The sequence below is a fragment of the Tenrec ecaudatus genome, chromosome 4 (genome assembly GCF_050624435.1).
Source record: "Tenrec ecaudatus isolate mTenEca1 chromosome 4, mTenEca1.hap1, whole genome shotgun sequence".
Classification (NCBI taxonomy): Eukaryota; Metazoa; Chordata; class Mammalia; order Afrosoricida; family Tenrecidae; genus Tenrec; species Tenrec ecaudatus.
In genome coordinates this window covers 203,967,527-203,979,748 of record NC_134533.1, presented here as the reverse complement: position 1 = coordinate 203,979,748, position 12,222 = coordinate 203,967,527, and the positions used below count along the sequence as shown (strand labels likewise).

At 43.7% G+C, this 12,222-nt stretch overlaps 1 protein-coding gene across 3 annotated transcripts in view; it reads left to right on the top strand.

Annotated features, from left to right (window-relative positions):
* DCAF1 (DDB1 and CUL4 associated factor 1) overlaps nt 1-12,222 on the top strand; it is a 75,698-nt gene that overhangs the window by 8,995 nt on the left and 54,481 nt on the right. For all 3 annotated transcript variants that reach the window (XM_075547438.1, XM_075547437.1, XM_075547439.1), the window contains exon 2: nt 5,683-5,800. In XM_075547438.1, coding sequence (XP_075403553.1) covers nt 5,691-5,800 — 110 coding nt within the window. In that variant the 5' untranslated portion in view covers nt 5,683-5,690. The remainder of the gene's footprint in view (nt 1-5,682; nt 5,801-12,222) is intronic.

Here is a 12,222-nt window from a genome sequence, read left to right as displayed (position 1 = left end):
ATAATACTGTATTGTTGAAAAATTGGGAGTTGTTTCCCCCTTCTCAGCTCCACTAAAACTGTAACTCTTTTTGGGACCAGATAGATGAACATTTGAAGGAGGAGTGATAGCCACGGCTAGAAAAATTAAAGAACTCATATTGAGCGTCTGGATTATATGAGTCATTTTAAAACTTCAAAGAGAGGCTTAAGGAACATCATTTTCTCTGTCTTTGTTGTGATGTATGGCTGTCAGTGGTCATTTTCCTTCCTGGCATCTTGGAGAGGGGTTAAACTAGTAGAAAGAGTTCCTGTATAGGATTCAAGCTGCCTCTTGAGATTGGGAACTAGCATGCCCTGTGGATACCAACATTTGGGCTCACTTAACTTCCCTTTCTCCTTTTCTTCAGGATATAATTTATAAGGAATTACGATGCTTTAGAATGAGCTTTGTATTGCTTAAAGACATGAAAATAGTATTTTGAGAAAATTGCTTAGTGTGGGTATAAATAACAGAATGTTTATAATGTTTAAAACCTGTTGAAATAATGAAAGCAGAAATACTTTTCTTATTCCAAATATTAACTACAGACTTACTGAGAAATTCTCAGCGAGGCCCTAATTTGAAAAGTGTTTTGTGGATGGATGATGATTTCTGCACTTGAAAATAAGTATTTTCTGGTACTTAAAATGTTGGAATTCTGTCAGGTCCTTTGATAGGAGCTCCCAATTCTCGATAGGCTTTTCTGGGGACACGCCAAGTCAAAGGTGCTGGAAGGAGCTCTGTGCGCCCTGTGTTGTAGGTAGGGAGAGGCAGCAGGGCTTTTGTTTCTTAATTGGATTTTGTTGCCAGTTTGCTTTACAGTGAACGGGCCTGTATTGATAGACTGTCATTAATTGGAGTCCATACTTTACTCAGATTTTCCTAGTTTTTACCTGATTTTCTTTCTCTGTTCCATCATTTTACTTGCATTCATTAGAATTAGTATGGTTCCTGTAGTGTACCATAATACTTGTAACTTCTCCTTTGGCGCCTATTGACGGACATTTTTGAAGTGTATTGTAAAGCATTTAAAAGATATCCCTCAGTTGGACTTGGTCTAATGTTTTTCTCATAATGAAGACTGAGAAAGAGCAGAGAAGTGCCACTCATTACATCTTATCAAGGATACATGCTGTCCACATGGCCTGCTGCTCTTACTGTTAGCCACGGTCACCGGGTTTCTTGTTGGAGCGCTGTGACTGTCAGGCCTTTCTACCCTGCAGTCTGAGAAGAAGCCACACCATGCAGCTCTCAGCTTTGAGCCCACACTTCTGCGCCCACCTCCTCGAAGGCAGAGCCTCTCCTCTTCATCCTGGATTTTCTTCTGAGTTTCCCTTCCTGAGGTTAATCTGAGTGTGGCTCTTGGGGCTTTTTCTCCCTGGTCTTCCCTGTAGACTCCAGGGTGGCACAATGGTTAAAGTGCGTGTTGGCAAACTCAGGGGTTGGGAATTTGAGCCCAGAAGCCACTGGGAGGGGGAACTATATGTCAGTGTACTCAGAAAGATTTACAGTTCTGCTCTGACCTGTAGGGCTGCTCTCAGTTGGAATTGACTTTGTCAGTGAGTTTACTTTGTCTTTCCCTCATGGAAAGCTGCAAATTGTGGGCTGATAGCTTATTAATGCGTGTTTACTACTTCCCCTCTCTGTTCCCCTGTGGAGAAGCATTGCTGCTATACCCCACTGATAGTACACTTGCTGTGCACCCTAGCTCAGTGGTTAAGTGCTTGCCTGCTAAGTGAAAGGTCAGTGATTGGGACCCGCTGCCCGCCTTGCAGGAGCAAAGACTAGAGATCAGCTCCAGCTAAATCAAACCCCACCCCTGCCGTGGAGCCAGTGCCGGCTCACAGTGACCTGGAGGAGAGACTAGAATCGCCCTGTCTTTATAGAAGCTAACATCTTTTGCCTGCAGAGCTGCTGGTAGGTTTGAACCCCTGACTTTTTGGTCAGTAGCTAAGCACTTTATTATTATTTTTTTTTAATTTTAACAATTTATTGGGGCTCATACAATTCTTTTCACAGTTCATATATATACATATATCAATTGTATAAAGCACATCTGTACAGTCTTTGCCCTAATCATTTTTTTCTCTTTTCTTCTTTTACATTTTATTAGGGACTCATACAACTCTTACCACAATCCATACATATACATACATCAATTGTATAAAGCACATCCATACATTCCCTGCCCCAATCATTCTCAAGGCATTTGCTCTCCACTTAAGCCCCTTGCATCAGGTCCTCTTTTTTTTCCCCTCCTCCCTCTCCCTAGCTAAGCACTTTAAACACTGCACCCCCCAGGGCTCCTGCGGTAAGACTGCGTTTAGGAAGCCCTATGGGGCAGTTTTGTTCCTGGCTACAGGGTTGTTATTAGTCAGAGTCAACTTGGCGGCATGTCACCACTGTCTGTTTGAGAACTTGCTCTACTTGTGGTCAGGGCACTCCCTTGCTCAGTAATTTCTTTTTTTTTTATTTTTTATTTTTTTTTGCTCAGTAATTTCTAAGGGTTGAAATGATTCTTTAAATGGAACATGTTACTGTTTAATTTGGCATTCCCCAAATTTAAACTTTCAGGTGCCAGCTATAACATTCTACAGGACTGAAACCTTCATTTCTGTGGATTGTCCTCTTATCTTGCTTGTCATAGCCTCTCTGGACCTGCCTGCTTCTGCAGAGGCTGAGAATGTGAAGGTGTGGAATGATGGGAAGTTTTATATACAACCAAAAAAAAAAACAAACTCACTGCTACTGAGCGGATTGTGACTCACAGTGACCCTATAGGACAGGGCGGAATTGCCTCCCTGAGATTTTGAGACGATTAATACTTCACTGGAATAGAGAGCTTTGTTTGTCTTTCTCCCATTTATATACAAGGGGCTTGAAAAAGTTTGTGGAAAAATGGAATGAAAAGGTAATGGAATTTCCCCAAAAGATTTTTTTAAAGCTCTCATATGTTTCTTAAATCTGATCTTAACCCTTCATGATATTCCATTAAAAGCAAACACACGTACATTTCTTATGCTGACCTCCAATTTTAAGTTTGTCTTCGCATGCTTGGTCCCGGTTGATAGGGTAAAACTGCCCCATAGAGTGTTCTAGGCTGTCGTCTCTCTGGAGCAGCTGCAGGGCCCGGACTGTTGACCTTTTAGGGTTAGTAGCTAAGCACTTCACCGAAACTTTTGGGGCACTGTTTTCATCAGTAGTTTCCTTGAGACGTCCAGGCTTAATTGATAAGATGGAGTCTTCAGAAATTTCCAGCTATGGGTCTTTACTAGGGATACTTTTATAAAGGAGGAGCCCAGTGCATGCCACGAAGACTTCCTGTTGTCATTTTTGGCCCGAGTTTGTTTAATGTACTATTGTTGGTGTACATTAAATACATTACAGTAAAAAAGATACCATCATAAAAGTTTTACCATGTATTTTTTCTATTATGGAAATTGTATTTATTTTTTATATTCCTGTATAGTGGATATTTTATATTCCTTTTATTCTCAAGTAATTTAAACACACTGACACAGTTTTCTAAAAATTGTCAGAAGAACTTCATTACCTTTCAACTCCATTTCTCCACAGACCTTTTCCCTCATAGCCCTTGGAGTGACGTGACTTTGGTCCCAGGGATGCAGGCAGTTGCGCTTCACTACTGTTGAGAGACTGGCAATTAGAACCCAACTGGGGCTCCTTGGGAGCCGGCCCCGGCTGTGGGACAGTTCTGTTCTGCACACATGCGTCACTGACGAAGAGAAGTGACTGATCAGCGAGGTCAGACAGGTGATGTGTGTGCGCCTTGTTCGCTGAGAACTGGAGCTCTTCGTTTCTGGTGCAGCATTCTTTTCGTTGGACCATGCTCTTCTTTCAGAAATTGAAAAACAAACACAAAACATACTACTAGGTGTTTGAGTAAGTAGGTGGACCTTTCTTTACTTAGAGTAGAGAAACGAGCTGCGTGGTTTTTACGTACCCTGTACAGTCGTGTATAAGCTGAGTTTTCCGGCACGTTTTTAAGACAGTTTTGTGGTAAAATTAGGTGCCTCAGCTGATAGTCGGGTCGTCTTACACGCGAGCGCATAGGGTACGTGGTAGTTACTCACATAGTCCAGGTGAGGATCCCTTTATGGTCTGTCAAAAGCATATCTATGCATTGACTTCCTAGTAACAGAGCACAGCTAGCTTCTAGATCTTCACTTCTAATTTACTTCCTGTTCCCAGTCAAAGGAAGTGCTGGGCTGTTACCCACAAAGGCAGCCGTTTGATCCCTCAGGAGTGGATGAGACAGCCTCAGAAACCCAGTGGGCATTCCCACCATGTCCTGTGGGACCACTGTGAGTTGGGATTGACTTGGTGGCAGTAAGTGGGTGAGTATAGGATTCTTGGAGAAGTTGCTGATTGTAGAGCCAAAAGCTTTCCTGGAGTGAAGATGTTCTCAGAACAAAAGGATATTAAATAAGATTCAGCCCCAAAGAGCTCTCAGTGACCAAAGCTGGATCATTTGAATGACAAAATAACAAAATACTGGGTTATAACCTAAAGTATAAAATAAATATGAGTTCACATTTGTGCCTTATTAATGACTGAATCAATAGTTAAATGATAGAAATAGTTATTAAAGAATGATCTTAAACACTGTCGGTAGATACAATTTAAAATCGCTGTGTAAGACGTGTAAGAAACTCAGTGACTTGCTCTCGAGGACTACAGTAGGAAAGCCAGGGGCAATATCTGCATAAAGGGGAAGTAGACCCAACTCTGCATCTGCCCAAGGGTGTGAGGCAAAGGCCAGGCGAACTTTCTCCTGTCGTGATGCCGGCAGCCCTGGTCCAGTACTCGCTTTCTCTGCTGGGTTTGGTAATCCATTGCTGTGGCCACCCTGAACTCAGTTAGCACTTGTGATTGTGGGCTTTATTAGGGAAGCCGGTAGGTTACAAAAGGTTAGGATACAGTTCCTCCTCACAGCCAGACAGTCGCTTGGCCTCTGCCATGTTCACCACGTGTTACAAAGCTCCTTTAGCGCCAGTAAATGCCGAAAGGGCAACCCCACTCTGCAGGTTCACTGATACAAGGGTTTATTGTGTATTTGTAGGTGAGTACATTTTTTGAGGGAGAAAACAAAACAAAGTTCTTTGCTGCTGAGTTGATTTCAACTCCTAGTGACCCCATACTAGAGAGTAGGACTGCCCAGTACAACACTCCTTATGAATCCAGACAGCCACGAGTCTCTTGGTCAGAGCTGCTGTTGGATTTGAACTGCTAACCTTTTGGTTAGCAGCCTAATGCATAACCACTGTGCTCCATGGCTCCCGGAAAGGCAAAAAGGGACCATGAAAGGGACTTCCTGGTGTGGCTTGTGTCTAATTGTCAAAGGGGCGGGTCCAGGATCCTAGAAAAGTTCGGCGTGGTCACTTTGGTGCACCTCTCTGCCTCATTTAAAAGTCGAGGAAACGGGCTGAGAAGGGTGAAAGGGCTTTTTCATTACGAGGTGAGTCTCCAGGCGCCCAGTCCAGGGTTACCCTCTGGCCCTAGACGGTTCACAGGTTAAATTTCCCTTGCTTTTGAAATATTTCCCTTGCTCGCTCATCCCATTTCTCCTCTCTCCTCACTTTTCTCCGGGCAGCAAGTCTGTTAAATAATTGCCTGTCTTCATTGACCTCTCCCCCGCAGGTCAAGCCATGACTACAGTAGCGGTACACGTGGACTCCAAGGCCGAGCTCACCACCCTGCTGGAACAGTGGGAAAAGGAACATGGCAGTGGGCAGGACATGGTCCCGATCCTTACCAGGTATGAGTAGCTAAGGACTTGAAAAACAACAGCTAGTTTTAAAACTAAAATTGGTGTTCAGACAAAAAGTCGGAAAATACTTGTTGTCTGAGGAAGTGGAAAACAGCTGTACCAAGGTTTTTGAGCTGTTGGTAGGCAGACAAACATGATCTTGCTACATCAATGCCCAGTACACTGTATTCAGATATGTATATTCCGGAAAACCTGTGATGGACATTCTCGGTGATTATTATTGTAAATTTCCCTGAATTAACCCCATTGTTTGTGTAAATAGCATCCAGCCAGGAAAGGATTGGGTCTGTAAAAGTGAATAATCCAGGCACTGTGATATGGAGTTAGCCTATATTGGCCCCAATGTCCCTCTCTCAATAGGGTTTTAAAACATTAGTACCAGGAGAGGGGAGGTGAGGGAGAGGAAGTGGTGTTAACAAACCCAGGGACAAGAGAACAAGTGATCCAAAATCTTTGACGAGGAGGTCTTAAGAGGCCTGGTAGGGCTTGAGCAAGGGTAATGTAACAGAGGAAATGCTGAAACCCAAATGAAGGCTGAGCATGATAGTGAGACAAGAGGAAAGTAAAGGAAATAGAAGAAAGAACTAGGAGGTACAGGGCATTTGTGGAGGTCTAGATGCAGGTATGTACATATTTAAATATATATATGTGATGATGGGGAAATAGATCCATGTTCATATATTTATAGGTGTAGTATTAAGGTAGCAGATGGACATTGGGTCTCCACTCAAGTACTCCCTCAACGCAAGAATACTTTGTTCTATTAACCTGGCATTCCATGATGCTCACGCTCTGGACATGATCGCTGAAGACAAAGTGTGTGCATAAGTAAATGTGATGAAGAAAGCTGATGGTGCCCAGCTATCAAAAGATACAGCGTCTGGGGTCTTAAAGGCTTGAAGGTAAACAAGCGACCATATAGCTGAGAAGCAGCCAAGCCAACATGGAAGAAGCACATCAGCCTGAGCAATCACGAGGTGTTGAAGGGATCAGGTATTAGGCATCAAGGAACAAAAAAAAAAAAAATAGCCCATCATTGTGAATGAGGGGCAGTGCAGATTGGGGACCCAAAGCCCATCTGTAGGCCACTTGGATGTCCCCTTACCAGAAGGGTTGCGGGGAGGAGTTGAGGCAGTCAGGGTGCAATGTAGCAATGATAAAACATACAATTTTCCTCTAGTTCCTAAATGCTTCCTCCCCACCCCCCCCACTATCATGATCCCAACTCTGCCTGACAAATCCAGCTAGACCAGAGAATGTACACTGGTACAGATAGGAACTGGAAACACAGGGAATCCAGGACAGATGAACCTCTCAGGACCAGTGGTGAGAGTGGTGATAACTGGGAGGGTGAAGGGAAGGTGGGGTAGAAAGGAGGAACCAATTACAAGGATCTACATATAACTTCTTCCCTGGGGGACAGACAACATTAAAGTGGATGAAGGGAGATGTTGGACAGTGTAAGATATCACAAAATAATAATTTATCAATTATCAAGGGTTCAGGAGGGGGAGGGCCAACGGGGAGGGAGGGGAAAAAAATGAGCTGATACCAAGGGCTCAAGTAGAAAGCAACAAATGTACAAATGTGCTTGACACAATGGTTGTATGTATGGAATGTGATAAGCGTTGTATGAGCCCCCAATGAAATGATTTAAAAAAAAAACAGTACCATGGCCTAATCAAAGAAAATAGAGAATCGTTAAGCCCCTGGGGGATTATCGATAGGACGCATGCCCTACTGTAAATTAACAGTGAAATCTTGAAAGGGAGCCAAAGGCAGATAAAAACAGACAAAAAAATATAGATCCAGGATTGGGATTTAGGCTCACACTAAATCCCAGCTCCAGCTTAAGAACAATTAATTGTTACATCATGGCCCTGCTTGATATGCCTTCCCCAAGGAAGGGGAACACAGGAGATCGGGGTGCTATAGCAAACGGTGGCAAAGAAATTAGATGGTGCCTGGCTAGCAGATAAAGTAGTGTCTGGAGTCTTTTAAAAGCTGGTCTTCAAGCAAGCAGCCAGCCATCTAAGTGAGATGTTGGAAGAAGCACACCGTCATCAGTCACTGAAGGATTGTAAATCACATGTGAGTCAAAGGAGGGATTAGTATTGTTCATCTGAGGGTGTATTTAGAGGTGTTGTGTCCTTGAGGGTCGTCCCCTTGAAGATGTGTTCTATGTCTCTCAGTCTTTCAGTCTGTGAAACCCAGGATTGATGAACCTGTCATCGGGACAGCCAGTCGAGTAAGGGTTTCAGGGTGGGGAATTGTACAGTGGTGGGGGTGGGGTGGGGTGTAAAAGGGAGAGGGTGTCAGGAGTCCAGGAAGAAAAAGAATGTTTGGAAACGGATTGTGGTAGCAATTGTACAACACTGCTTCATGTGATTGAACTATGGAATGATAGTATGTATTAATCACCAAATAATAATACATTGAAGTAAGTATATATTTTAAAAAATTGATGTAGAGAATAGGATAGGCACACTCCCCGGCCACACCACACTCCCGCCAACCTGGGCTGTTAGTGCATTCTGAATCTATCTGCCCCTTTGCTTAGCACGAGTTTTTTCCTCCAGTCTCCAGCCTTTTGTCCTGCCCTCCCTATAGGTCATTCTCCTGCCTCTCCCTGACGGTCCCAATTTTGTTGGTGTGCTCTCCCTGGACAATTTCATCCTAGTTGTGTTTTCAGGCGTCAGTCACTCTTAACTTTCAAAGATCGATTTCTGTCTCTCAGATTTCTTAAAAACATTTTGCATTTTTTTCCCAGACCCTTTTCCACCTCAGCTGTTCCGTGCACATCTCTACCTGGCTCTTCCATAGACACCTGAAACACATCATATCCAAAATAGGCTGATCCTTATATTTTTTTCTACCACCTTTTTCATCCTCATGCTGTGATTTTTGTACTTCTTGCTCTCGCATCAATGATTTTGAATTAATAATAACAAAATCACCGTTCCCAACAGAATCTCAGTCACAAACCCTGGGGGGGGTTTCTGCTCTTCCTATTCCCCTCTCATTCTGTACCACATTTTTCCTTGGTCACACCATGACTTGATTGCCCTGCGCACCACCAGACTGCTTATCTCCAGCTTACCACCTTCTGCTCTGTTCCCTTGCTTGCTTTCTCGTGCACAAATCTTGTTGTCATATCTCTGCTTACAGTTCTTCCTGTTGCAAACCAATGGTTTCTTCATTACAAATAGCTTTATTTCAACAACATCCATCGCTACGATACGTGTGGGACATCACCAGATGGAATCCACGGGACTACATATGTGGAAAGACACGAAGGAGAAACAGTGTCGTCAGCAAAAACTAGGTTGGGGTGGGGGTTGACAGTGGATCGTTGCTTATATGCAAAGTTGAAGCTGAAGAAATGAACGAATCCATAAGGGCCAAATTATGATCTTGAGTCTATCCAACCTGAGTATAGAGATCATCTCAAGAACAGGTGTCACTAATGACCCAAAGACCTGATGAGTTTTGGGATGACATAGAGAACATCATACATGAAGAAAGCAAAAAGTAATTAAAAGGTAGGGAAGAAAGAAAAGACCCAGCTGAATGTCGGAGGACACTCAAACTTGCTCTTCATTAGTGTTGCTAAAGCAAAGGGAAGGAGTGGATTAGAAGAGCCAAACAACATTTCCAAAGGCAGCTCAAGAAGACAGACAAAAAGACAAGGACCGACGAAGCAAAGCATTATAGTGAAATGTGCAAAGACCGGGAGCTAGTAAACCACAGAAGAATGAACACACAGTACATCTCAAGCTGATGTTTAAACCTTGAGCTGCAATATTGAAAGATTCAATGAGCAAAGTAGTGAACGATGCAGGAAACATCTCAAGAAGATGGAAAGAAGACGGAGAGAAAGAAAGAAGGTGAGGGAGAGAAAGGAATGTGCTTGTTGGAATGGGCTGCCCTTGGGCATTTATTGGCAGAGCAAGTGAGCTTTGTAACACTGGTAGTAGGGCCAGCCCAGGAGACTTAAGAAAGGTTGGGGACTGAGAAGACTAAGTGTTATAAAAAGCCCCACCTGTGTACATAACCGAGAGGCTATCCTGACTGAAGAGAAGAGTCCTTTCCCAATGCAGAATATAGCCTGCTAACTTCCCTATTGAGCCTCCTAATTATGAGTAGGGTCTAATTGCAACAAATAACCAAACCTAATTGAGAAGCAGAGTGTCAGAACTGGTCAGAGAGCTTGCGGTGGGGAGGGGGTAGTCTGACCTCATCTCAGCGGCTTGAGACCCCAGGAAGCTGCTGAGTCTTTCCCTTTGCTGTGAAGTGAGCTGACCCTGCCATGCCATTTGCACCATGGAATCTGTTGATACCCTAACAGCGAAAAGAACCTTTTTGTTTTCACAGTGACCTATTTAGAAATACACAGAAGCTTGGTCTTCAGAAAGTGTAAGCAATGACGTATGCTCCTGCTTTATTCATAACTGCTCTTGATACAATGGGACAGATAAAAGTGCGGGTGTATGGGGCTGGAACAGGATGACTGTCGACTGGTAGACACTTTGAATTTGTAAAGACATTGGAATTGAAGAGCTATAAAGCACAAGATATTTGAGACAAGCACAGTGCATTAATCTACATATCTTGCAGTTCACATGTATTGCTGTGACAATGAAAAAGTGGGCCATATGAGGGAGTAATTTTTAGCATTTATTATACTAATGTAGGCCTACCACACGGGTGTTGTCCTCAAGTGTGCAGCCCTGGTGGCTGATCAAGCTCTGCTCACACTTAGACGGCCACAAGGAGGCAGAATCGGCGCCAGGGTGGTGGCTTTGGGTTTTGAAGGAGGTTCTCAAGATAACTAATAATAACGGCAGATAGGAAACATTGGAGACGAGTCAAAAACATTACATAATGAAGTGCTGAATATGGCAGAGTGGCTTCTAAATAGTGTGGAGATTATAAAAAAGAAAAGGTACTTGAATGACTCAACTTCTTTTACTTACTCAACAAATAAAGTCCTTTCAAATCAACAGGTCTCTACTGTGCAGCTCTGGTTTTGTAGTTTGGTACATAGTATCACGGAAAGCTACAGTGTTGCCACAGACTGCATAGCCCGGCTGTGCAGAGCTCAGTCAGAATCCAGTGGGCGTTTCCTGCAGGGGGCAGTAAAGGTTCCATGGAAGAGGGGTGTGAAAGATGGTCGGATTTCACTTTGAGAAGCAGAGGGGAAAAACGAGGGTATAGGTGAAGGAAGGTGAGGGGAGCATTTTAGGAAAACAGGAAAAAGTGATTGTGTCCATGAGGAAATGTGAGTTGTGTGGACCCCATCAGGTTCAGACGGGAGTTTGGACTCGGTCCCTCATGTTCTTCAGGAGCAGCTCCACTCTCCACATGGGTCTGTTAAGTACACTTGAAGTTTTCTGAAAAGCTGCATTGTTTTCTCTCAGTCTGCCTGCATATTTGGCTGTTGTGGTAGCTTCTATAATGAGCGCATAAACTACAGGCTCATTCCCCAAGAACAGTGCAAGATGGCGCCTTACTTTCTTAATCCTGCTGTAACCGAAAAATACTAGTGGGTAGTTTTATTTTCATTTATTTTTTTTATTTTACTATTACTTTATAATTAATTTAAAAAATTTTAAGTGGGTAGGTTTAATGGCCAGAATGTATTTTCTTACAGCCTAGGAGGCTGGGCAGCTACATCATGTGCAGGCCTCTGTCCTCCCACGTGGGCAGCCTTTGTCTCTTTCACGCGGTCTTCCTTGGTTCCTTGGTGATTTCCATGTGGCCCAGGTCCTTTTTTTGTGCTTACATGACTCCTTTTATAGCTCAAAGGTAGGACTTCAAACTAATGTATTCCAGCTTAACCCCCTCCTGAGAATTTGCATCCTCCCCTCCCCCTTACAGGTGATTCATTTAACAAGGTCCCCAGGTGATTCTTGTATGCAAGACCCTTCCATATGTGAGAATCATCTGGGGTCTTGTTAAAATGTAGGCTCTGTATATCTGGATGGAAATGCAAATTGTTGGCAGGGGGTTTGAGCTGGAACAGAAAAGTTTGAAGCCCCACTCACAGATGATTGGCTTAAACACACCCTACAGTGATTAAAAAAAAAGAGGAAGGCCCTTGACGAGATGGACGGACACAATGGCTGCAACCGTGGACTCAAAAATGAGAACAGGTGTGAGACTGGCACAGGCTGGGCGGTGCTTTGTTGGGTTGTCCAGAGGGTTGGTGTGAGAACCGACGGGATGGCGCACGCCGAACTATAGCAGCAGTGACCGCTCATTAACCTCACAGTGACATCCTCCACTCGTACTGCCACCTAGTCATGGTCATGGTGGGACCCCACTGACTTTTCCACGCTGTGATTCTGTTTTCTCTTAACTTTGTTTTGTTGTTGAGAATGTGCACAGCAAAGCAAGCTCCAGTTCAG